Here is a 25,947-nt window from a genome sequence, read left to right as displayed (position 1 = left end):
AAATGTGGCGCAGCTCTGCTCCTGACCAGAGGCGAAGCCGCTGCTGCCCGGTGCCGAGCTCCACACCTCCCGCCGGAGGTTTGAAGGCGTTTGCTGGAGTCTGAGCTGAAAGAGTTTCTGGTGTTGTTTGCTCATGTAGGTCATACACAGGCACCAGCATTACACTGAGTCTGTTTCATAACCAGGGAAAAGTTCCTTGTAGTAACTTTACCAAACCATCAAACTTATAAAAAGCAAAGACGGAATTCTGGTCAAAATGTACATTTAAACATGAATGGTAATCAGGACCTTTAATCGCTCATCTATGGACACAGAATTCAAAGTCAACAGGCTAAATAGTGAAACCTCACAGCTTAAGTAACAGCTAATGCGGCAAGATGACTTTGTACGACTACACTTTGTTTCATTTAGCTGTAAAACCGCACGGCTCATATCTTGATTTTAACCATGTTTGAGCCAGCTCTCCCACATCCAATACATAAATGAAATAAAATAAGTGAGAGTGTCATGTAAAATGCCATCTGACCTGCATGGAGTGATACCACTGGAGGGAAGTGAGCGAGTATTTCTGCCGGCTAACACAGTAACATGGGTGAAGTGACCCATTAAAGCTCGAACCTTTTCCCAGCTTCAGGATCAATCTGCAGCATAGTAAATGTCCCAGTGAGATATTTAGCTGGTGTATAATGGGGCACAGATGCACTTCTTTTCCCAGCCCATGTCTAGTGTAACATAATGTTTTTTATTAGATGTTATGACAGTGAAAGTGAACCTCCATATGATCAAGGATGGAGCCTTTCCTTCATGAAGAAAAACAGCTCTCTGTCATACAAAGTTGAAATGAGTTCCAACACAGAGAAGATCAGTGCGACTACATTCCACCCTGGGTTGTTTTTCATAGTGGCTAAATAGTTCATCCATCCATTCTCACAAACATACACCTAAACATAAAAACACACACATTGCTCACAAGTATGCAGTTTACACTATACTGTACAGTGAATTGTGCAAAACAGTTGTGACCGACAAGGTTGTTTAGTACTTTGTGCAAACGACTAAAAAGTGAGGGGGGGGGGGGGTTGTTTGGATCTAGTATCAGAAAAGTTATTGTCCCGTTTTGTCCGTTCCGTCTGTAATACTGTAATCTCAAAAGTGGCTGTACCCGTGTAAGATCGGTCTCACCTCACTGCTGAGCCAACATGTCTCTGAATGGACAGGACTAGAAGTGCGTCCTTTTTTTCCCTCCTGTCTTTGGTACCACTTGTTCTGTTCTCTCCGTCTCCTCTTCTCAGCCTCCCTCTCTCCTCGCATCTTTTGCCGGCCAGCCCTCGGCCTCGATCGCTCCCCTCTAGTCGTCTGGGATTGGACAGCTGCTTCCGAGGCTCCTGGTCAGTGAGCTTTCCACAGAGGGTTGTGGTACACCCAGCCTTCACCCTATACACACACACACACACACACACACACACACACACACACACACACACACACACACACACACACACACACACACACACACACACACACACACACACACACACACTCACACACACACACACACACACACACACATGCAGAATGAAAGAGTCAACAGCAACTCAACTTAAAGGGTATTTTCCCACCTATTTTCCCGTGTTTTTGTGTCTAAGTGACTAATGGGCACATCAATTCTCTGAAATTGGTCCAGTATTGAGGGAGAACACTGCAGACGGGTTGTAATGTAATCGCTCGGGGCAACTCCACGTAGGCTCAGGTTGTTATTATCAGTGTCTGACAACACTTTGGAAAGGGCCCAATAGAGGAATAAAACCTTTTTCTTTACCTTTTGCTTGACCTCGTCTGTTTGTTATTGTGTCAGTTCAATTCAATTTATTTAGCCCAAAATCACAAATCACATCTTTGCCTGAGAAGGCTTTATAATCTGTACAGCATACAATATCGTCTGTCCCAGGACACTCGTATCGGAAAAGGAACCCACCCCCCCAAGAAAACCTTTAACGGGGAGAAAAAGGAAACCTTGGACAGAAGTGCAATAGATGTCATGTGTACAGAATGAACAACATAACAACACATTAAATGCATGTGACATAAATGATTAATATAATGAGAGTAGTAAGCATAATAATGATGGAAAAATTACGACAATAATAACAGCAGCAGTGGATATAACAGAATAATAATGATAATAAAAGCATTCATGGTAGCAGTAATAAAGGAGACTAATAATAATAATAATAATAACAACAGGAGGCGTGACCACGTTCCCGCTATAACCGCGATCCGTGGAAACCTGAGAATGTGACTTGTCATGTGACTTGTCGCCAGAATTGCAGCTTAAAAGATTTTCAATGTCGTGGCTACGTTTTTATTTGATTGGATTTCGATGTGGATGGGACGCAGGATGTCAGAACAAGACGTGGTTAGGTCAGCCGGCAAGTTCCCCCATACTTTCTACTTTCTATGTGTACTTTTTCAGATTTCTCAGGTCGATTTGGAAAGCTGTAGAGAGCTCAGGCATGTCGACCCCTCGATATGTTGATTTGCACGACTCCGCATTTCCCCCAAATCTCTACAACGGAGCTGATGTGTCATGATTAGGCTTTGCCTCTGTGTTTTTCTACCCTCCTCACTCTACCTGTCAGTCACTCCCTCAGCCTATTCCCTTCACCTGCCTCTGATCACCAATCAAGCACTTCCCCCTCATCAGCACAACTCCTCTCACCTGTTCTTCCCCCTACATAAACTCCTGCCCCTCAATCACTCCTTGCCAGATCCTTGTATTGTCTACCCGCCCGTTCGGCTTGTCCTGTTCCCGGTTTTCCCGTCTGTCTTCCCTGTCCTGCTGGAATTTCCTCCCTCGTCTCTGTTCTGCTCTGTGGATCCCCTGCCGATTCCTGTATGGTCTACATTTGGTTTGTTTTGTTCATTAAAATTACTCTCTTCATACTACTCTGCCTGGTCTGCGCTTGAGTCCTCCACCATGCCTCGTGACATGATGAGCGCAAAGTTAGTATGGCCCATATAGTCATAATAACCACATTTATGGAAAACATGCCAGGTGAATAAACCGGCCTTTTCTTTTAAGTCAGAGGGCGGGGTTGACCTCGGTACTTTAAAAAAAAACACCAGCCGTACTCAATGAGTTCCTAAGTTGTGATGGCAATATAACCTGTTACTGGCCACTTCTAAGACGGTGGATGTCACTGGCGTGCACTTTTCCTCACCTCTTTAATAAAATATTTGGGTTTCCAGGGGGTTTTGGTCGCAGCTCTCTGCTTGCCCTCCCTGCGCTGCCTCTCTTCCAGGCGGTGTTTGTGTTCTGTGGCTGCGTCCATATTTCCTGCCTTCAGCGACGCTGTGACGTGCTGCCAAAGACGCCTACAGAACCGGGACACACAGAACAAGAGCACTCGTCATTGTTATGCCTGGGAAACAGAGGACCTACAGCTCGCTACACAATCACATCATTAAAAGACATGTGCAACAGTTTGACTTCATCAGGGGTGGCTTGGCCATCGGCAACTTGATGATTGAGCACTAGGCATTAAGAAATCTGCTAAAAGCGCTGCATTGTCCATTTACGCCACACAGTCCTTTATGGGCTTAATGAATGAACAAATGAATGAATCATCTTTATTTACACTAACCATAATTGGGCCTGATAAACCTTACAGTGAAGGGGTCAATAAATAGATTAAAAATAATCATAAAATAAGGTCTCATGATTCTTAATTACAAATCAGTCAGTTGTTGAGACGAGTCCCTGGTCCCATTCACATATAAGGCCAAGTCGAGCATGACGATAAAAACACCTGAGCAATAGCTTTAGTTTGCTATAAGCTGCACTCGCCACACTGATAATGCACCAAGGCAGAGCTATACGTATCTGCGTGGGGACTTACAATAGTGGAAGCACTTAAAACAGTGTTTAACTTTAAATGAAGGAAATAGACTTGAGGTGTCAGTTGAAGTGAAACGCAAAGACTCACCGTGACTCATACTGGCCCTGCTTCTCTGGAGGCTGGATCTTCTTCTTGATGATTGGCTGCTTGGAGGTATCAATCACCTTGCTTTCCCCGTTGCTGTAGGTGAACTCCAGCATCCCGTTCCACTCCCCCTGGGCCTTGCACACGATGTTTCCTGTCTGGTTGTGCTTCACCTCTGCTGTTACTCTGTGACAAATCAACATAGAGTTCTTTAGCATTCGTGACTGACGAGCACAGCCATGTTATTATTATCAGCAACATTATGTACAGGTTGCCACCTGTATATTTTGTTAGAATGTGCTGCCTTTCAACAAGTAATTATCACATAATACAGCATGTTCCGAACATCTGCAAAATACACTAGCAGGTGTTTTGCTTCCCTGTTGGCTCAAAGACAATCTAGATATAAGATTCCCCCTTGAGGACAAATACAAGTCAATGGGATACTCATTCTTTGCATCTGTAAATGGTTTATTGTACCAATCCACTATTATCACACCATGGTTGATACTAATCAATACTTGATTAAGCACTTCATTCCTATAACATTATCAGACTCACAATACTGCCATTGCTTTTAAAAGCCGGGTGCCCCTTCAAACGGGGCATTGCAATTTAAATGGCAGATTGGGCAAATTGGAGCAGCTGAGGAAATGGATCTGTTGGTGCGCAGGCCATCTTCAGGAGCAACGGATCCTCTGCCTTCGCCGCCTACCAATCCTCTGTCCCATCCATAACTCAATTTGCCTGCATATGCTCTAATGCACAGGTAACCTATTTAACTGAGGAGGAAAGCGCGTCCCTGTGCCTGTGTAACACATATAGGGCTCATTGCCTTTGGTCTAGAAGGTAACCCACGAGTTGAGAAACTCTCACGAGATGGCTGAGGTTAGACCGTCAAATTCTAACCGGTTCAACCTTGAGTTCAGTCCTTGAGTTAGTGCCAAATTTGAAGAAATTCCCTCAAGGTGTTCAGGAATAATGGACCGGGTGGACAACCCCGAAACCCCGAAATGTTATGCCACGGCTGGAGGCATGCGGAGGCATAAAAAATGCTGTAAATAAATAAAATCACTCAAGACACTTCAAATACAGAAAGAAATATTATTGGAGTACTAATAATATCTGGCTTTATGCACATATGCTTAGACTCATACAGTATTCGCAGAGACACAGGCTCTACTTTATTGTGGTCACAATGCCAGTGGTTGGGATAGATTTTAGTTTTTATAAAATTACACGATGCTAATCTATTTTGCACCTGTAATTTCTTGGCTCCAAACGAATGTGTTTGTGCTGAGGTGGGAGGAGAGAGTGAGATTTTGGTGGCTTTTTTGGCACAAAATAGGGTTTTTCTAAACCATTGGCTCTCTGCCTACCTGTGTACTTTTCCTCCGTAGAAGGGTTTGGTGTGGAAAGTGACGGTGGCAGAGTACCCACTCTTGGCACAGTTGATAGTGACCTTTCCCCCGAGTTCCACCCACGGCACGGTCAGGATGGAGCGGGCGTAGGCACAGGGCAGTGTGAACACATACTCCTCGTCATGCTCCAACAAATACAGCACACCTGGGAGAAACAGGACAGGTTGAAAAGAGAGACAGCAGGAAGAACCACCTGCGGATGTTTATTGTCAACACGTTTTCACTCTCAACTAGTCAAATACCGACGCTTGGTCAGTGGCCTTACACTTCAAACTGTGAGGCTCTAGGTACCCCTGTAGCATCAGTTTTGGATGTGTCAGTTATCACTCGTTACATTCATTGTATATTTTCAAAATAAAAGTACTTTGTTAAGCTTAAGAAAAGATTGTGGTTTGGGTTAGAATAAATAGATGTTTTTTATGTAACTGGCCTTAGTTTGAAATTGACATAACAAAACTACGATAAAATAAACATTGACTTGGTTTCACACGGGACACAAACATTTGTCTCCTGGGTGAAAGTCCTGTGTTTGTAAGACCCAAACATCCTCTCATCCCGTCCACTCTGAGTGAACTTCCTCACTATTTATACTACAATGGTTGCTCTGTCTAATAATGACTTGAGTGGGTTTATATTGGAGTGAGTTGAAAGCGTGGTGTTTCTCGTAACGACGCTAAAGAGAGCCTTGGTGTGTCGGTATCAGACCCCAAGAAACGCGGACCAAGCGTTGGTATTTGACGGGTTGTTAATGTAGAATTACTGCTGTGATTAACACAGTAGACATTCAGACACCATGTGAATCTACAAAGACAAAGCATAGCAGTTACATATTTGAAATGGAGTAAAAAGAACGATATTCCATTAAAACATGGTGACGTTGAAGTATAAATTTGACATTCAGAAGTTGAGTACAAGTGACTTAAAACTGTTTAGGTACAGTGAGAAGTGTAAGCCAGTACAAACGTCTTGAGTAAATGTATTTAGTTACATTCCATCAGTACATACAGAACATTTTGTGAGCTTGAAATTGCCCTTCTCCGTGTCATTTTGTTCCCCACGGAACGCAGCTAAACCCAGTGCAGCGCAGCTCAACTCAGTGTACATGTGCAATGTAACCCCACACACTTCCACCACACATCAGACTGGCCAGTCATCACCCACAAATTTAGCCAGTTTAGAAGGAAGACAAGATGACCAGGGCTCATTAATCCTGTGCGCCGCCATGACCTCTATTTCCAGCAAAAGTGGGGTTTCGTGTTACATTCTTGGAATCCCTTGTGATGAATATAGCACTTGTTATGCAGATTTACTATTTTGATCGCCGTGTTGCGAATCAAAAGTGGCGGTGTTAGCGGATACAGTGTGAATGAACTTTCATTATCTCCACAAACATACACGGAGCGGTGAAAACCACCATCTGCCTCTGGCTGCAGATTTGTGCGGAGTTACTTTAGCCCTGCTGCCCTGCATTGCTCTGGGGATGGCACCACTTTGGTCCAGAATAAAATAACTCAACACACACTGGATAGATGGCCGTGACGTTTCATACAGACATTCCTGGTCCCCAGAGGATGAATCCTACTGACTATGGTGAGCCTTGTTGTATGTTGGACTCACCCTCCTGAGATCCTGTCTCTAGCTTCCATGGATTTTGAGAAAGTCAGGGGAGCTAAAACAATACCATTGCATTGCGATTCAGAATCCCGCTTTGGCTCGATTTAGGCTGCCTCCTGTCCCTCGTGAGCTCCCGTCCAGCCCTCCTTCTCTGCTGCTTATATAACAGACAGCTGTCCTGTGCCCAGTCTGCTGCCATGGGCCCAAGTCTAACACATACACATCTGTTTGCCCAAGACACACACGCACACACTTCCTCATCTAAAAGACCCACAAGCAGAAAACACACACAATGTCCTTATTTCCTATAGTGTGTGATTTCCCCCCCCTAGATGTTTTCACTTGATTGTGTGCATCCATGCATGTGTGTATTTGTGCATCTGTGAAACAAAGACCCACATGCTGCAGTCAGTCAGTCATGCTCTAGCTGCTGCTACACAGGAAGCTGACAGATTAATCCAGGTTGATATGTCATAAATAAAGGAAAGGAAACTGGTTAGTTTAGATTTCATATCACAAAACAGTACAGTTCATAGCATAACATTGTCCTTGTGTGCCACTCAGGCTTGTATTAACACGTGGCTTTTTCCAAGGGTGAGCGGTGAACAAGGATGTGCGGCAGCCTGGAAATGGTAGTCTTGTTCAGCTTCAGAGGGAAAGTGGGCACGGTGACATGCATTCCAAATGTTGTCATCGCGGACTAAGAAAGAGTTTGGGCCTGTTCTGTATCTCACAGTTGCTCGAGGATTGAACCTAAAGCAGAGGTCGGCAACCTTTTTTAGGTGTTCTTGTTAATCAGTGTGCCATGTCAACATTAAGGTTAACATTAAGTTTAATTGTGACATCAGAAATAACAGATCTGTAGTTTCACTTCATGCATACAGGCAGCGTGAACTGCAACACTTTAAAAGAAGAATGCTCTCCCATAACCAGGACATCATAATTATACATGAGAGCACTTCTTATGAAAACATCCACATCTGAGTTGATATCATGAACCCTACCAACCTTCCACCAATCAGCAATACATTTAGAGGTGCAAAATATAGAATTACAAGCATATTCATTGCCTCCACACGGCTCCCAACATGGCGGCGGCTGGACCATAACAGTGCAAACAGTGGCAACAGTGCTGACAGAGCCAACTGTGTTTACCTGAAGGGGAACCGAACGGTGGGTGCTGCGCTTCTGTGACGACGCTGCGGGTCAGGACAACATTATCGGCTGTAACCGCTGTATGAGTTGGCCAGTGGGGCCCGCTCACATGACTAACAAAGCACAGACAAGCTCGGACTACAATACAGAGGGAGAGTGACTTCATTCTCTGCTCAGTTAGACATTAGTTCACTATATCTTTACATAGCGAATAGTTGTTAACTGCTGTATTAGTGCTCTGCATCTTGTATAGAGAGCCTTTTGCAGGCTGTCTTGGCTGCAGGGCGCTGAGGAAAATTAGCTCGATGTTTTTCAGAACGACACCTACAAACAGGTGCAGGAGGATGTAGCAGTGGCGTGAGAGGACTTGGTTGAGGGTACGTTTTTATTATTTAAAAAAAAATCTTTTAAGGGGCATGTGAACAGCGCTGCACAGCTTATCCTGGGACACTACTATCGGCTGCCATTGTTTTGGCTTGTTGAACAGGCAATTGTAACCGCTTTATCCGGCGTTGAATCTGGTTCAGCATGCAGCCTTGACGCTGGGATTGGTCGCATGTTAAATTAGCTGGTCACGGATCACTTAATCAGTGTTTATCAAAATCACATTTTGTAACACGGTCACACGCAGCCACACAATCATCTCATGCAGTTCCTGTGCACGTTAGTTTTCTGGAGGAATGAACAACTTTCCCTTTGGGCGTGTTTCTAAAGCAGCAACGGCAGAGCGAACAGCATCGACCTGCAATGAGTGGAGGATCCCCTCGGTTCCTGGGACATGGAGTGGCTCTTTCCCAGAGTTTTAGGCCAAGCATTCCCCGTGGCATTTTTCACCAGCACGTATTTGTATTCGTACATCTGCATCCGCATGTCGAAAGGCATCATGTGCTGTTGCGGCAAAGCTGGCTGTGCGGCGAAGGGAAGTGAGTTTTTTCTCACGACGTTTCACGGATATTTAGGACCGTGACATCGTCACCACTAAACGTGTGTTGATGTTTATCTCCTGTGTACCAAGTTATCAAACTTTTGCAAATTTCTAAAAGTAAAATGTGATAAAGAGGAGTGATCAAGGACCCGCTAATGAATGCTTACTGCTGGCCTAATTACAGCTAGCTTTCACTGGCCCGAGGCTACGCACGCACACTGGCCTGCTTTCCTCTCTCTCTCTCTCTCTCTCTCTCTTTAATAAACACGCACACACACACACACTTATTAATAAAATAAGTAACACTGTTTTGCTGGTTGCCTTTAGTTACTTTGTCCTAAAGTTATCTTGAGGTTACATTCAGTTAAATTTGGTTACGCTCATATGTTGCCAAACTGCTGCCAAAAGGTAGAGAAGCTATTTGTTTAATCCATTTACATGATTTCATATAAGCTGACAGTTGTTATTCTAAAAAATGACTGATGCAGAGAGAGGACTGGCGGAGTCCACTGATTCTAAGTGAACTTCAGTGATGCAAGGAGGATTTGTCACTCTGAACTCAATACATCCTCAGGATGTCACCTTATCCTCGCCCGACGCTGTCCTACACATAAACTTGAGGAATAGGTTTGAAGTCAGCTCATCCGACTCATGGGTGTCTAGTGTCAGTCTAGTTTCGCAGCAGCCTGGCGTTAGCTTTGTAAGATGTAATCAATGTGAACACAAAATGCAAACGTGGATGACAGCACTCTGTTTTGCTGAAATGGTTTTCCAATTAGAGGCTGCAGATGGAGCACACATACGAGTGCTGCTGTTTCGGAGGGCTGTGGGGATTTAATCAGCTGAAGGAGGCTCTCGTACAGTCTGCAAACAGCTGTGGATGTCAGATTGCGGTAATGATTAACCATTTAATCCATCTGACAACAGACTGCTCTGACATTTTTAGTTTTCTCGTTATTGTTATTCAAAACCCCACAAACTTCTTTTAATAATGATGCAAATATGTCTACTGGTGTTTGGTACTGGCAATTTATTTATTTCATCCAACCTTGTAAACACATTTCTGCCAGATCCAACAATTTCTTTTGTTGGGTTTTGATTGTGTTTTCCTACAAATGTCCAGAAACACAAGCAATCAGTGTGTTTGGAGAAGATCCTGTGGTGTTTAGGCCAAACAACTATTTAGTTTGGTATCAGAAAAGATCATGGTTTGGGTTAAAATAACTACTAAAGTATTCATTTCAGAAGTTACCAAACAAATAGGTCAACGTTTGGGTTAGAATAACTAAGAAAGTTACGTTACTTAAGAATGGTAGTTATGTGACAAATAAGTCGACGTTGACTTTGGTGTCACACGGGACACAAACAGCGGTCTCCTGGGTCAACTTATCCTCATACAACAGTTTGTACGATATCTTAAGAAAAGTTACTACTCATTTTTTGTGCGTTTTCCTACGAAAGCCAGAAATACATATCAATTTCCAATCATTACATGCATATGGTCTTTTCAAAATAAACTTCTGTCTTCACAGTAAACAACTAAGTTAGGTTCAGGCAACAAAACTACTTAGTTAGGTTTAGGAAAAGATCGCTGTTTGGGTAAAAATAACTACGGAAATGCCGTTACAGAAGTACGCACCTCACCTGATAAATAAATCTGTGTGACTTCTTGTTCCAAATGGGGATCTAACAGCAGTCTACCGGGTCAAAGGTCGCTGATTGTTGGACCCAAACACTGCCCCTCCCACCCGCCCCTGGCTTTTGCGGTCTCTATACTTCCTCGTTTATGATTAAGTTGATAACATAAGCAATGATTTTGTGGGGTATCTACCACACTAATCTTTTTAGGTATAGCTACGAACGCTGGATGAGACCAGCCTGCCTGAGTGAAGGTCTGGTGTTTTTAGACCCACCCATCCACTCCAACTTTTCCTCCCCTCTTTGTACTACATCACCTGTCCTGGGTCACGATTACGTGGTGTACATACGCAATTATAACGTGGGTTGTATACTAATTACAGTGCATTACTGTTCGTAGGTATACAGAGTACAGTGTGCACTCTTGTACCATCTGCACCGCAGCAGGGCATTACAATACCAAACAAATGGAAGAAACAGCTGTTCAGGGTCAGGAGAATATCAACCTGTAACCATGTTCCTTGTGCAATTATTTGTAATGCTCTGGAAATCAGGCACACACTTGTTTTTTTAGAACAGGCTACACGTCTTACCTTCCCCGACCATGGACACTCCAACAGACATGCCCAGGAACTTGCTCTTGGTCCAGACATGAGTGTTGACACACATCTTCTTCTCCTTGCACTCGCAATAGAAGCCCGACACAGGTGGGTGGTGGGACACCTGCTCCGCCACGAAACGAACACGATAGCAGTCTGAGTTTCTTCTGCTGCTGCCGTCCGTCCCCCTCTGTGGGGACCCGGGAATGGTAGAAGTGGCCGTGGGTGCCGAGTTGGGCGCGGTACAGTTGGTAGTCCTGAGAGGTCGAACCCGGTCCCGAGGCACATACCAGGAACAGTGGAAGTTCTCACCCAGGATTGGGTTGTAGGGCTTCTTGGCCACGGCGCCCTTCCGGCCCTCGTGGAAGGCAGTCAGGTAGTACTCCACAAAGCGGACAATGCGCTCCTCTGGCGTGCAGCCGGAGGTGATGGAGAGGAACATGTCGGGGTGAGCCATGAAGTTGGCGTACATCTCCAGCAGGGAGCGCTTCTCCAGGATGAAGGTAGGGAGCACCACCTGACAGAGGGATGGACAGAGACGACAACAAAAACATGTAAAATCTACTGTGTGATCATTGTGCAGACGTCCTACAGTTGTGGTTATATGAAAAAGATACACAAGTGAACAGAAGTGTTTTTTTTCAACATGAAAGACAGGCTGATGTCTGAGGGGATCCAAAGAAACCTGATCCATAATGTGACTCATGTGTCTTTAAAGCACCCTTGAATACTTCCAGTACCGATACCTTCTTATCCTTAAACACCAGCCTGACATCTTAGAAATTAGGTTCCCATACAAGGAAACTGCATTGTCAATTACATTTTAATTAAGGGAAATGCATTTTCACTGTCTATATTGCCGGTTGATTCATCCAAGGCAAGTGAGTTTGTATCTCGTCGTCTTGCTGCAGTGGAATGTGACAGCGGTATCAAATGTATTTTCTCTTTCCTTTCATCCTTTTGCTTTCCTTATAGCTTGGCCTCCATCACATCACTCATACACTCTTTTAGTCATTTTAGTAAAAGTAAAAGTAAAGTATGATTGCCTAGGAAAATGCAACAACTTAGATCAAATTTGGGCTTTTATGGACAATTATATTCACCTATAGCTTAGAATCCTAAAGAACACTTGTATTAACACTAGTCATTGGTGACACACCGGCATTTCACATACACAACACACACACACACACACACCCACAGCCCAGCTAAAGCTTGATAAATCAATAAAGTTATATCATGGTAACTAAGACAGAGGGCTGTTTGACAGCTCTATGTGTATTTTAGGCCGGAGTAGAATCAATAATGCGATAGCAAGCACTGTCCTTTCCCATCTCTTTCATGACAAACATCATCAGGGGACTGATACATGAACTGGCCCATATGTATTATAGGTCCACTAACAGCTTCAATGGTACGGTGTGGTTTCATGTCATGTGATGGGGTAAGTTTTACTTCGTAATTTGCCGAAACTCTCTATCGTCCTTTAGATTACATAAAGTCAAGCCCGTTACACAACCTGACTGTCCATATGATGACACCTCGCGGTCAAATGTGACGTTTTGATTGAGCCACACCGGAGGGCCGGAGTCAAAACGTCGATCCCTGTCACACTGCAACACCACGAGTCAATATGGACATGGCAAGGGCAAATGGTTCTTTCATAATCTGCCCACAGACCCCCCCCCCCCCCCCCCCGTCTCTCAGGTATTCGAGGTCAGAATCCCCTTCTGTTGCACATCGTTGGCACATTATCCCTGTGATCCAGAGCACTGGTCCAGCAGTAATCAGATTGAGCTCACTGGTCTGAGAGAGTCATCAGAATCACATGACCAAAGGACATCTGACTAACTACGACCAAAAACCAGGGCGGGGGGGGACAAAGAGGAAGGCAAGTGTTAAAATGAAGACGAGATGGTGTATTATTTATCGCACTGGCCCAAATATAGACACTAGTTTCACCACGGTACACTCGTGGTAACAACTGGTAACGCTGCAGCGTTTTGTGCGCTACCATTTGCGCTGGTCTAAACTGCCGGGCTGGGTTCATTAATCCAACCTGTTCACACTCCCAACTCAATAGCCTTTGCCCGCTCTATGTCGGCTTGGAAAGGCCCCGAGTGAAGGCGGCTCGCGGCTCTGACCGTAGTAAGCTTTACAGCACACTCTCGCTTGGACCTTGTCGCTCAGCACTGGGCACTGGCTGACAGCATTGTTTCTTGGACATGGTCGATCTGGTTGAAGGTTTGGTCTTTTCACACGCTACCTAAAACCTCATTGATGAAGGTAGAATCTTACACTTACCCGTGTGAGGTCCATGCCGAGTTTCAGCTGGGACAGGAGGTGAAGCATGATGCTTCTCTGGTCATCCAGAACTCCCAGGTCTTCCTCCTCATTGTCCTCTGTGTCTGTGGTCTCGTCACAGGGATCCAGGGTTTCTTGGCTGCTGGTTTGGCTCTGCTGCTGTCCCTGGTGGCGGAGACACAAATGACTATTGGTAAAACGAGCAAGAAGAGGCCCTTATGAAATAGATAGCGCAGATAGCGGAGAGGGGAGTAGAACGCCAATGGCAGGCTTATACCCAGTCTACATCCGGTGAGTCAGACTACAGGGACATAGACAGGTGTAGGCAGACTTAATGCACATATCGGCAAGTTCCGTTTCTATTTAGACGTTTGTTTGGGACTTTTGGAAGAGCAAAACAAAGTCCGGCTCAACAAACACTCTCATCGTGTAATTCTAAAGGTGTACACTCTGTGGTCCAAAGGATGGGGACAACCCTTCCACATACCCTCTTTTGCCTTTGACTGTTTGTAGTTGTGTTAGTTCTCCTTAGTTCCAAGCAGGGAAAACTTAGACGCTACAGCAAAAAATGACACTTAGACACATAGATAATCATGCACTTTTGGTTTTGAGGCAGAAGTTTGGGTTTGATCATTTTCTGTTCCTTCTGTCCATTGTGCGTTTCTGCAAGCGTGATGCGAGGCTGATATGAAACATATTCATGAAACATTATTTTGGTTCAGAAACGTAGACATTTAACGTATCCCGTTGGTTTGCAGAAATGTACAATGCCAACATTTTTCCTGGCAACTGGGTTGGGCTGGAATGTGGTCTTCTGTGCCCTGGTCCTCTTGACCTGGCCCTCTCTGACAAAAGGTACATGGGAGACTAAAGGTCAAGAGTGTCATCAGCTGGTCTGGTGAAAAGACAACTACCATCCTTTCTCGACCCTCTCTCCCGTCTATCTAATTTCCCTTCTTCTGTCTGTTCCTTTGTCTATTGACTTTGCTGTACATCCTCAGCTGGAGCATGAAATGAATCGATCGATCAGAAGAACAGGACAGATTGGCCTCTCAGTCGCTGCCCTCCTATTTCCAGATTAGGTTAATATCATCGAACCATTCTAACTGAACGAAAAAGGGAAAGATTCTTAAGGACCCCATTTGAAGAGTCTGACATTAAAAGAGGAAACTGTGGCTTCAAAATGGAACCATTTCAATTTAAATGTTTATTACTATAAGTATGGTTTTGGAGAGATTCCTGAGTCCATCACGGCTTTCCCTGTCCAGCCTCCCAGCACTCTGCAGCCACTTGGATCCTCAATCTGCAGCAGCTGAGGCGAAAGAGAGCCGTACTCTTATTGTTGCTAATGCATAATGTAAGAAGGAGCCGCCAGGCCCCACAGCATAGAGGGGACTCAAAAGAGATCCCTCCTCTGGCCCATTACTCATTCATCTTTGTGATTTAACACTGTATCGTGTGGAAGCAGAAAAATAGTGCAGGGACTGTCACACAGGTTTAGTTTGCGAGTTACAATCCAGCTCCATGAAGTTCGCCTCATGTAAAATAATAAATCATGATGTTTGATCATACCAGGCTCAAGTTCATGGATATGCCATGAAATTAAGCTCAGCTCATTAAGCTTTTTTTGTTAATATCTAGCATGAAAAACAATTATTCTGTGAATGTTTCATCTAAATCATGAATGTGAACCCAAAATCGTAGGCAGGAAAAATATTTCCCCAAATGAAAAACAAAATTCATAAACAAGACAAGTGAAACTTGTGACCAAAGCAACATTTAAATTGCCCATTGACCTAAATGAATGTAAACGCTGCTCCCTGTCCACAGGAGGGAACAGCATCAGGTGCAGGATCGTATACATCACATGTCCTTAAAGGTACCGTAACATTTGTTATACAAGTGCTACGTTTCCCTTCATTTTTGAATGAATACATTTGTTTTCTGTGACTGCAGAACTGAGTCGAAAAAAACGGGTGAGCAATTGAAAAAACGGGTAAAGATATGTAATACTTACATTTAAAGCCCTGCTTTTAGGCAACAAACTGTGCATTACTAATAGTTCCATTGTTTGTTCACAATAAAAAAGTACCCTGATATTAAATATCAGCAATAAATATCTATGATTTGTGACTCAAAATATCCCTAAGCAAGTGTGTGTCATCCCAGATCTTACAGAGACTGTTTTCATTTCTGTATTACCTTTACTCGGAGATATAGAAATGACAAATGAACTCATTGGTTGGTTTCTCATTTTTACAGCTATCAATGAAGTTGTCCTATGCGTCATTTTAATAAGGTCTGAGTTGGAAATTGATAATATTATGTCTGGTTGTATGCGTTGGTTGTACGCAACAAGTGCACATTAACTTTTGAATTGCTTTTGCACAAAACATAACTTTGCATCACCCCAAGTCATCATCATCATAAATAAGGCAAAAGGTTACATTCCATTAGTCCTATGAGGATACCTTGCGTGTGCATAGTAATGATACTGTACTGCGATTATGACTTCATGTTAATATTGAGGGTTGTAATAACATACATTTTTGTGGGCTTAACCAGCGGTTCTAATGGACCACGAGATTCCTGAGGAAAGACACTATATTCTCACAAATTATGTACAAATATATACTCAGAATAGTCTGGCAGTAAAAAAAAGCAATGAAGGTAAATGACGCCATGCTTAAGGATTCAAATTATCTTGTTTTATTGCAACCAAATGTGACACGAGAGGGTGGAGCTAAGTTCAACTGAACGCTGAGTAATTTGTATGATACCAAAAGAGTTACAATTTACTAACTATCGTCTTTCTAAGACGAAAACACGGACAACTCCCAGACCGGACAACGCCGTGGTAGCGACCTGTCAATCACAAGGTAGCCCCGTCCCAGAGCATTCCCTGCTTTATGGTCTGTTATGATGGACCATAATTTACGAAATGAACATTGTGCTGTATTGAAGAAGACTTGAAATTAGATTTTGAGACCATAAACTCATGTTTACAATGTTTACTGAGGGAATAAATCAAGTGTGAATTAGAGTCATTTTCTCATAGACTTCTATGTAATCGGATTTCTTTTTGCAACCAGAGCAGTCGCCCCCTGCTGTCCTTTAGAAGGAATGCAAATTTAAGACAATTCCACATTTGCTTCACTTTTCAGACCCAGAGGTTGCAGCTTCGGTGCACCATATTTTTTCAACCAAGTAGTTTTGTTGCCTAAACCTGAGCTGTCTCCTATGAAAACAGAAGTTTTTTTTTAAAAGACAGTGTATGCATGTATCAAGCGAATGTTGTCACGTTGAAGTGTTGGGCCACTGACCAAGTCTTTGGGTAAGACAACAAACAAGACAACTCTCAGACTGTCCCTTTAAGCCTGAGAATCTAAAATAGGAAAATATTTCTTTTGAATAATTCATTAACAATGGGGTTTACTCTGAGGTTATGTAAGACTGTGCCACACACATTCCCCCTGTCTCTCTCACACACACACACCTACAGACCTACACACACACACACACACTCACATTTTCTTATCTGTGTGCCGAGTTCCTCTCCAATGCCCAGCTCCAGGAAGTTTATTACAAGTTGCAAACGGCTGGGCTGTTTCAACCGTCTGCCCACCGTGCCATTTACACACATCACATTTCACACAAAACACACAGATTCACACACATACAATATAATCCTGCCAACTTTTATGGACAAACAACTATCATCCATCCCCTCTCTGGATCATCGCTGTGGTAACAGAACAAAATGATGAACTAATATCACAACATGCTCGCACACACTCACACACATGCACACACAAACAAACAAACAAAACACACACAGTAGTGATTTCCCACTCACGTTGTTGGGCTGGCATGCAACCACTGCTGACTTGTTGGGAGTCCTGCTAGATTTCATGTCCACCATCCGGAGTAAGACGGACAGAGAGGTGGTGGGAGAGACCCTTGCTGATGTCCCAGCACCGACACTACCACAGCAAGTGACAGACGGAGCCGAGGACAGGGTGCCAGAGCCAGAGTGAGGAGAGGCTGACAGACATTCACGAAAGTGAGGTGAGATGAGACGAAGAGGAGGAAGGAGGAAAGAGAAGAGGAGATGAACGGAGAGAGAGCGAGAGAAAGCGGGAGAGTATAGAGCTCTGCCTGCTACACTTTTGACAGGCAGATTGAAAGTGATGCCGACAATCCTCTCTATCCCCACCGGCCTCCCTCTTCACATAAGCCCCGCCCCCTGCACATACACACTGTGTTACATCAGAACACGCCCTACTCCAATGCCTCCTCCTCTTCCTCTCACCATCTCCCTCTTGCCTCCTGCCCCCCCCCCCCCCCCCACACTCACTCCCGCTCTCTCCCTCGGTGCTCCTTCCCTGCCTGTTTCATTCGTTCACTTTTAAGTCCTCTTTCCGGCGTCCCATCCCCCTCTTCCTTCTATACCTCCATCCACCCCTGGCTACACAGTGCTGTGGTACAGTCTGTGTAATTACCACTATGGAAGCAACTGTGGGCTGAGGGCTGAGTGCAGCTGCTCCTTATGCGCTTATTGTCAACTCAGCAACGGTGCACATGACGTGTTGGTGTTAACGAGCAGCCCAGTTATGCAGTTTTGTGGAAAAAAGAAGACAGAAAACACTTATGGAAACCTCAAGGGATGGTCCCAGTTCAATATATCTGCCAGGGGACCATTCTGCTGCAAAACTGTATAACATCTTGGGTGGCCAGTTATGGCCATGTGCTCAAGGAGCTCTCGTGGTTGCACTCTTCCAGTCAGAAGATCGGCGGTTCGGTCACCCGGCTCGTCCAGTCCATGTCGATGTGTCCTTACATGCTTATCCGGTCCCTGGCTGATAGGGGCCACAAGTGATCACACAGCTGAGTACGTCTCTGACCCCCCCCCCCCCATGCGCCACCCTGCGCCCACAGAGGGGGGATCACAGTTTGCAGTGTGTTGGCTAACAGCTAACAGAACTATCAGTACACACAGCGCTGCATAGCTGCTGGACCCTGCTATGCGGTTTATATTTTATATATTGCGCTATATTCAGGTTCAACCGATAAGTCGTCCTCAATAATTATGTGGCCTTCTCAATCAACATAAACTTTAAGTTGTTTTTAAGTTTTTGAAAAAAAAATTGAAAGCCTGGGAAAAAATGTTGACATTGTACTGCAAACCACTGATATGTTGAATATCCACTTTTTTGCATTCGGTCAGAACAAGTGATGAAGTACAACGAGCGACACGTAGAGAAAGTGATGTGAACATCATGCGACAGTTATTAAAAGTTATGTTGTATAATATCAAGTTTAACAGGGGAGAAACTCTACTCAGGGCGGGTGGAGTGGGTCAAACAAACACAGGACATTCACTCAGGAAACCGCTGTCCATGTCCCCTGTGAAACCAAAAGTAAGCAATGACTTAAAGCTTGGTATGTTTTGCTTTAAGTTGTCACGTTGCGTTGTTACGTTATTATTTAACACAAACCATGATCTTCTTTCTCACCTTAACCGAGCTGTTTTGTTGCCTAAAACTAACCAATTCTTTCACAACGTTAACCACGTGGCATTGTGCGTTCCTGCTAGCGAGGCTGAGATAAGACCTTTATATGACATAGTTTTGATTCAGAAACGTCGATGTCTAACGTATCTAATGGTTTAAAGAACATTTTTTCTGGCAACTGGATTGAAGTTGAAGATAAATAAATTCCACAAGGAATGTAAAACTAGATTTCATGAAATGCTATTTTAAAAACTATTCATTATTTTTGTAAATTTTTAAACGAAACGTGAATTGAAATGGAATACATTTGGTGCTTGGAACTTGAGGCATTTAAGTATTTCCATTTTGGAGTCTGTGCATTTGTGCACGTGGGTATTTGTGAACGCCTATCCTCCTAATCCTTCTCATACCCCATGACTCGTCTTTATTCCCAGCGGGCTGATCAGCAGCAGACCAAACACATGACTATCTCCCACTTTTTTATTGCTGTTGTTTTTTCTAAAAACTTTTATTGCACAGTGGAAAGATGCGACAAGGAATTTGAAGATAGACAGATTATGCGACAAGGCATTCAGACACAGGGTCATAAGGTCACATGATTTCACATTTACATGATACCTAAAGAGACGGATTGAGAGCAGTGAGGTGAGTGGGACGCAAAACCAAGGAAAGATGAGAGACTTCGGTCAACTCCATTCTAATCTCTTGGTAATCCCCCCTCCTCCCCTTCCATCAGATTGATTCAGGTTAAACTATTAATTCCATGTTCACTGTCATGGCAACCAGCAGCTTATGGGATCAACCGGTTTCTTCTGCAGATCACCACCTTGTCATGATGGACAAAACAGGGGTTTGGATACACTATGATATAAGTGTAGTTTTTTGAGTTTACAGACACTTATATATGTGTAAATTGTCTATGCTGGCTTGGGTGGATGATTGTAGAAGTGTGTGTATTTTGTGTGTCTGTGTGTGTGTGTGTGTGTGTAGCTGCTTCATTGCATTCTTAGGGTGTGTTCGTGATTCACCAGAGGGGCTGGTGGCTGGGGTGGGACTTTATTTTTCCTGAGCCTCCCCAGAGATACAAATAGTTTTTTGAGTGAAGGGGAAAATATCTGACCCTCCCCCATCACAAATAACCATCATTTGTTATATTAACAACAAAGTTAGGGAGTATTAGAGAAAACAAAAAGCAAAAGAAAACCTTGTTCCAACCATCAACGAGCAAACAGAGTGAGAGTTATCACCAAAACAAACAGCTGACTTCTGAAGCAAAATGCAAATCCTCCTTATAAAAGATTGCATCATCATACTCGCTGTGTGTGCCCTTCAGCAGAATACGGGTCCTCTACTCTTACTTGGTTTAAGTCACTGCATCTCCTGACAGAACAACACCATGGTTTAATTTCAGCTTGTTTCTGCCCGACATTGTTGAGTCAGAGCAGCTCATATTGGAATGAGTCCTTAAACCAGGAAATGTGTCGGCATGTTTGCACTTCCGGTTCCTGAGTCCCGAAGTCAATGGGTTTTTTTGTGGTTAACGCAAGCTTTAGAGATTTTAAGTTTTGTTTTATACTACATGACATACGTAAGTAAATACCCCTGTCATGAATTTTGAAGCTATCTCGTGTCTTAACAAAGGCGGTTGCTAACAAGTGGCTAAATGAGACTCCTGCTGAGTGCATTTACGTTTCAAAAATCATAAAAGCGGTGTTCATTTGTGAAGATTATCTTTCTGAAAAAGAAGTGTATCATCAAGTAAAGCTCTCTATTGCCAAAATAAAAGCTCCCCCCCCCCCCCCCCCGATGTAAAAAAAATATTTGACGTGCTTCCCCCGTTTTGCACCCCCCCCCCATACAAAGCATATCTTTGTCTCAATTGTATTTATTTTTTGACCGTGTCAATGTATTTGAAGCTTTTATGTGTTGAATGGATGCGAGTGAACGTGTGTGTTAGCATGTTACGTGTGTCCCAGCAGAATGAAGCAGGAATCTTTTAAAAGCTCCTTCCTCCTGAATAATAAATGAGTGGGTGGTCCTCAGAGAAGAGTGATGACGGCACTTATGGAGACAGAAAAGAGATGGAATATTCCATGGAGTGACTGCGGGAGGACAACCAGTGTATACAACATAGAGGTGTGTGTGTGTCACGGTGGATGGAGTGCTTTTTTAACACACAGGCATATCCTGACTTTACTTGAGCACGCCATTTCATTCTCATGCAAGGCTAGAGTAGAGTTGCAGTAAAGGACTATAGCGGTGTCCCAATTCTACACCACACACTCCAGCAGCATCGATCGTGGAATACCCCGGTGGGACTACGGAGGCCCATTGCATCCAAAGGAAAAGAAAAAGGAGGCCATACCTGATAAATATGAGAAAAGATGTCATAATGGAAAAGGTTAAGGAGGTTCATCAAACATCACTAATTAAGTCAGAGGCTTGATGGTGCCACCTGATTTAATTTGCTTATATTTATCTATGAAAATCACTGAAAAATCCCGTAGCTAATCATTTCCAATTTAATAAAGCCAAAAACATCTACGATCCACCGTGCGTGGGACGACGCATGTGTCTCCTTCCAATCACTCCAAGGATCCGGCGCCTCGCAATCGATGCAATGAATGCCACCAGGTCTCGAGAACATGTCTAGGAAAGGCGTCTTCAGCAGGGAGGACACCAAACGGAGAGACCGCCTCATTTAGACGTGGGATTAGCTGAAAGCCAAAGTGCCATATCCCGAGAAGGTGGATGCCTAAGGGGGGGGGGGGGTCTGATTGAAAGTTTCAGGTCTGTTAACTCTGACTATAAAATCTCACAACCTACAACTACAGACTACAAGCTACAACCTACCTTTAAATCCACACAGTTTAAATTAAAAAAAAGAAACATTTTTACAATCAAATACTTGTACTTTGTCACCCAAACCCTGGAGGTGTTCAGACCAAAAGCTTCCTTCAGTAAACTGTGAAGGTATTGTCCCAGAGCGCTGGGGAACCGGCCTCCTCTAACTGTCACACACCACTTCTTCACTGACACGCACATCTGCTAAATGTCATTAAAGAGTTGTGTTTGCTTTGATTTCCCCGCTGAGAGACAGACAGCATCGCCCACCGATGCACTCCTCTCTTCTGTGACAATGTTCTGTTCCAGTCTGCTGTGCATGAGCGGCTTCTCTGCCCGGCGCACTGAGACCGAGTCCGTGGTGGGTGTCACCATCCCTGAGCCGAGGCTTTGAACACACATCAACACCATCGTGGTGTTGTACTTTGATTTAAAGCTGCTCATCTCGCCCGCACTGCACCGCACTTACTGGACTGATTAATGGCTTATTAATGTGAGTGTTCAATTTGTCATGCCATATCTGAGTCCTTTGTCACCCTCAGCTCTTCAAGGGCTTATGGTTTGTGTCAACATTGAGGGGGACACACACATATAAAGCGATGTGTACGACCTCCCCAGTTCATTTTCAGTGTCAATTAAACATTATTGAATTAGAAATAATTTACAAACCCTGGAAATTTAATAGCTCAAACAGTAAATATTGAGCGAAAAGTAAATAAAAATAAAGTAATAATATTTTAAGAAAAAAATGTCAATTCTCCTGTAGTCGAGCAAACGGTTTCTGCTGGACCCTACTTTCAATTTTCTTTTTTTTTATTACCTCATAGCATTTAATATCAAACTGATAGGGTGTGTGTTGGTTGTTACTCCTTTGACACAGTTACAGTTCTGGCATTCAACATCATAATGCCAGAAATCTCCCCCCAGCTCTTCTCCCTCTGGCATGATCACGCACAGGCTTGTGCTATTTGGCGCCCCCTGGTGTTTGGGAAGAAATGCTGTTTTAGAGATGAAATGAGGATAAAAGAGAGAGATGGAGAAATGAAGCAACTGAAATGATGGACTGAAAAGACTGAAAACTGAAAGGAAAAAAGCACTCAGTTTGATGACAAGAATGATCTCCCTGCACTGGTAAGATTTTGCTATTTCTCTCCATTTTCTTTCCCGCCGTACACTTCACTCTGGGTGTGCAGGTGGTCTAAATGCAGATGGTTTACACCTCTCTCCCCTCGTGTGAGGTTCTGCCGTCTAGATGTAATATAGCACTGTCCTCTTCCCCTCAAAGGGATATTTACTGCTCACCTAATGGTGGTGGAAGAGCTCTGTACAGCTGTTCTTTACGGCCCTGGTCCTACACACAAGGCGATCCCAGAGACGGAGAGATGCACCGCTCCGTTTCACCATGAGATGCGTGAGCGGAGTGGCTGCTTTATGATCTTTATTTATTGGTCCGGTTTCACTTATATCGCTGTAATGGATGTCACAGCTACAACGTGGCCCTGCTTTTGTATTAACTGATGTTAAGAAGCAGTTAAAGAGTTAGATAATGAATCCCAAAGCATATTGCTCTGAGGTTACTGCGAATATAGTGAGTGATATAGTACTACAGAGGCATGTTGAACAGACTTGCCCAGACAAAAGCTGTAGCCCATCTGACATCTGGTGCCAGTACTCGGACAAGCTGGTCTCACTCCAAAAGGGCCTAAACACCGACGCTTGGTCAGTGCCCCTTGGATGCACCGAGGCGAGTCTGTCTGTCAATCGAGTCTTCAAAGTCGCAAAGCACTCGACAACTGAAGATCTCTCTGAGTGGTGTGTGACGTCATTATGTCATCACCTGTCACAGCTGTGGGAAACGGTCCGTCTGTGAGAGACGGAATTAACACGAGAAACATCGATCAACACCGGACGAAAACTGCTCACAGCATCCACTGGGAAGAGGTCAAAGGCCATCGACCAGAGAAAGATCAAGAGACCTTGGGTACATCCCAAATCTCTTGATTGCTTCCACGTTTAACTCACTTGCTTCTTTTCCATGCGAGGAGAGAGGAAACGAGGAAACAGGTTTCAAGAGAAATGAGACGTCTTTTCCTCTGAAGCGTCACATGAAGCGACGTCTGTTTCTGATCACAGCTGGATCAGCTGTCAGTCGGCTTTAACAGCTGCAGAGACTTTTGATGGAGTTTGTGTCTGTACACATGCTCACTGTGCTAATACAAATAAAGACACATCTATCACAGGGTAGAGGTGTTTTCTCTCTGTAGCCTGTTACCTGTTTAACAAACTGCATTGAGTATTTATACACAGTCTGTGGTATTTATACTGTGTTCTGTGTCCTGTTTATAAAACGCAGGACCGACTTCTACCGGCAGAATACATTCGTCTTATTTATGAATTATTTGCGTCTGTATGTTTTGAAATTCTGATTGTGACGTCATTATTAAATAACCCAGAATATGATTATGGTTTCTCTTGAACACTTGAATAAATGTATTAGGCTCATTGTTTCGAGGGAAATTGAAATGTTATAACTCATCAAACCAGACACTCAGGAATGATCAGCCTCATGTGACTGAATGGAAATGACGATAAATTATGTAAAAAGTCTTTCATCTCCAACTCTCTCTGACTTTAATTGTATCCATCATAAAAGTTATTGAGGGAAATAACAGATCATGAAAAGACAAATCTTTCTAACAAATGAAGAAAGTTGTTTGTGGTCCTTTTGTTTTTCAGTCTACAATGAACATTTATTTAAACCGGACGGTGAATCAGAAAACTAATCAAATATAAAACTAGAGTTTAATCTGTGATCTGTGTTCATTCTGGTATAACACGCCAGTGACATTGACAAAAATCTCATCAGTCCGATCGGCTGCAGCGTCCAATAACATAACTGATGAACAATGAGGGGGCGTGTCAAGCGTTAAAACACTTCCTGGAGGGCTGCTCTCGTGCGTCCTCCATCTTCGCTCCTCAGAGCAGAAATAAGAGCTTTGGGACGGCCGTCAATATGGCGACGCAGAACAACTTCCGGTTCAAGCGAGAAGCGAAGATATGACAAATAAAGAGACTTGGGATGTACCCCATCTTTGAGCAGAGACAGGAGTTGCAAACCTCCTCTTCATCCACAACCACATGACAGATATTCCATACTTAGGTCACATGATGACACCTGAGCCAACTCGAGGTCCAGGAAAAAGCTCCAGGAAAAGAAGAAAAGGAATTTACTTCCATCATCACATAGCGTGTGCTGTCTAAGTGCCTCAGTGTATCAGTAGGATGGCACTGAATCCAAGTTGATCAGAAAATGAATTAGTGAGCCAGTAGCCGGCCTGGCAGCATGAAGGGAATGGATGCTATGTGATCAGATATGATGAGGGAGGTCCAGAGAAATGAACCAGCTGTCACTCGGCTGAGACAGCGGCAACAAACAAAGGACCATGGGAAATTAACTGGATGGACCGTTAAAACCGTGACGTAAATTGTGGCACTTTTAGATCTGGAGAACATTTATGGATTTAACAAACTAGCAGCCGGCCATGGTCTCGTCTTGCTAGTGGTAATGCACATTTTGTACCAGTAGAGTATATTTATTTGTGTCGGTGGTCTTTGCCAGACTTTTTTATAGTTCTGGTCAGTGTTTCTACTGTTAGGTGTCCATACAACCCGTTCTCACTCCCAATTCGTCAAATGCAGACTCACCGTCGGCTAGCGTCTGTATGAGAGGTGACCATTATTGGACTGTGGAGGAGTGTAGTAGAGACGCTGTATACAACTCCGGTAGCCCCGCCCTAAAGCATCCCCTGCTTTATGGTCTGTTTGACTCTAAATGTAGCATCATTTACTAAATGAACATCATGCTGTATTGAAGAAGACTTGAAACTAGAGATTGAGGGGGGGGGGGGTGAAGGGAGAGGAGACGAGATAATGTGCAGATATACTCTGTTT

At 43.8% G+C, this 25,947-nt stretch overlaps 1 protein-coding gene across 1 annotated transcript in view; it reads right to left on the bottom strand.

Annotated features, from left to right (window-relative positions):
• Nucleotides 1-1,263: 1,263 nt before the first annotated feature.
• The window catches only part of LOC306700383 (oxysterol-binding protein-related protein 10-like), a gene marked incomplete at its 5' end in the record, with an annotated part of 53,658 nt that continues 28,974 nt past the window's right edge, over nt 1,264-25,947 (bottom strand). The window contains 6 exons of the mRNA XM_079165391.1: nt 1,264-1,434; nt 3,222-3,375; nt 3,987-4,169; nt 5,363-5,549; nt 11,330-11,852; nt 13,640-13,804. Coding sequence (XP_079021517.1) covers nt 1,390-1,434; nt 3,222-3,375; nt 3,987-4,169; nt 5,363-5,549; nt 11,330-11,852; nt 13,640-13,804 — 1,257 coding nt within the window. The 3' untranslated portion in view covers nt 1,264-1,389. The remainder of the gene's footprint in view (nt 1,435-3,221; nt 3,376-3,986; nt 4,170-5,362; nt 5,550-11,329; nt 11,853-13,639; nt 13,805-25,947) is intronic.

This window comes from Pholis gunnellus (genome assembly GCF_910591455.1).
Source record: "Pholis gunnellus genome assembly, chromosome: 8".
Classification (NCBI taxonomy): Eukaryota; Metazoa; Chordata; class Actinopteri; order Perciformes; family Pholidae; genus Pholis; species Pholis gunnellus.
The sequence above is the reverse complement of the archived record's forward strand: the minus strand, read 5'-3'. Positions and strand labels throughout refer to the sequence as shown.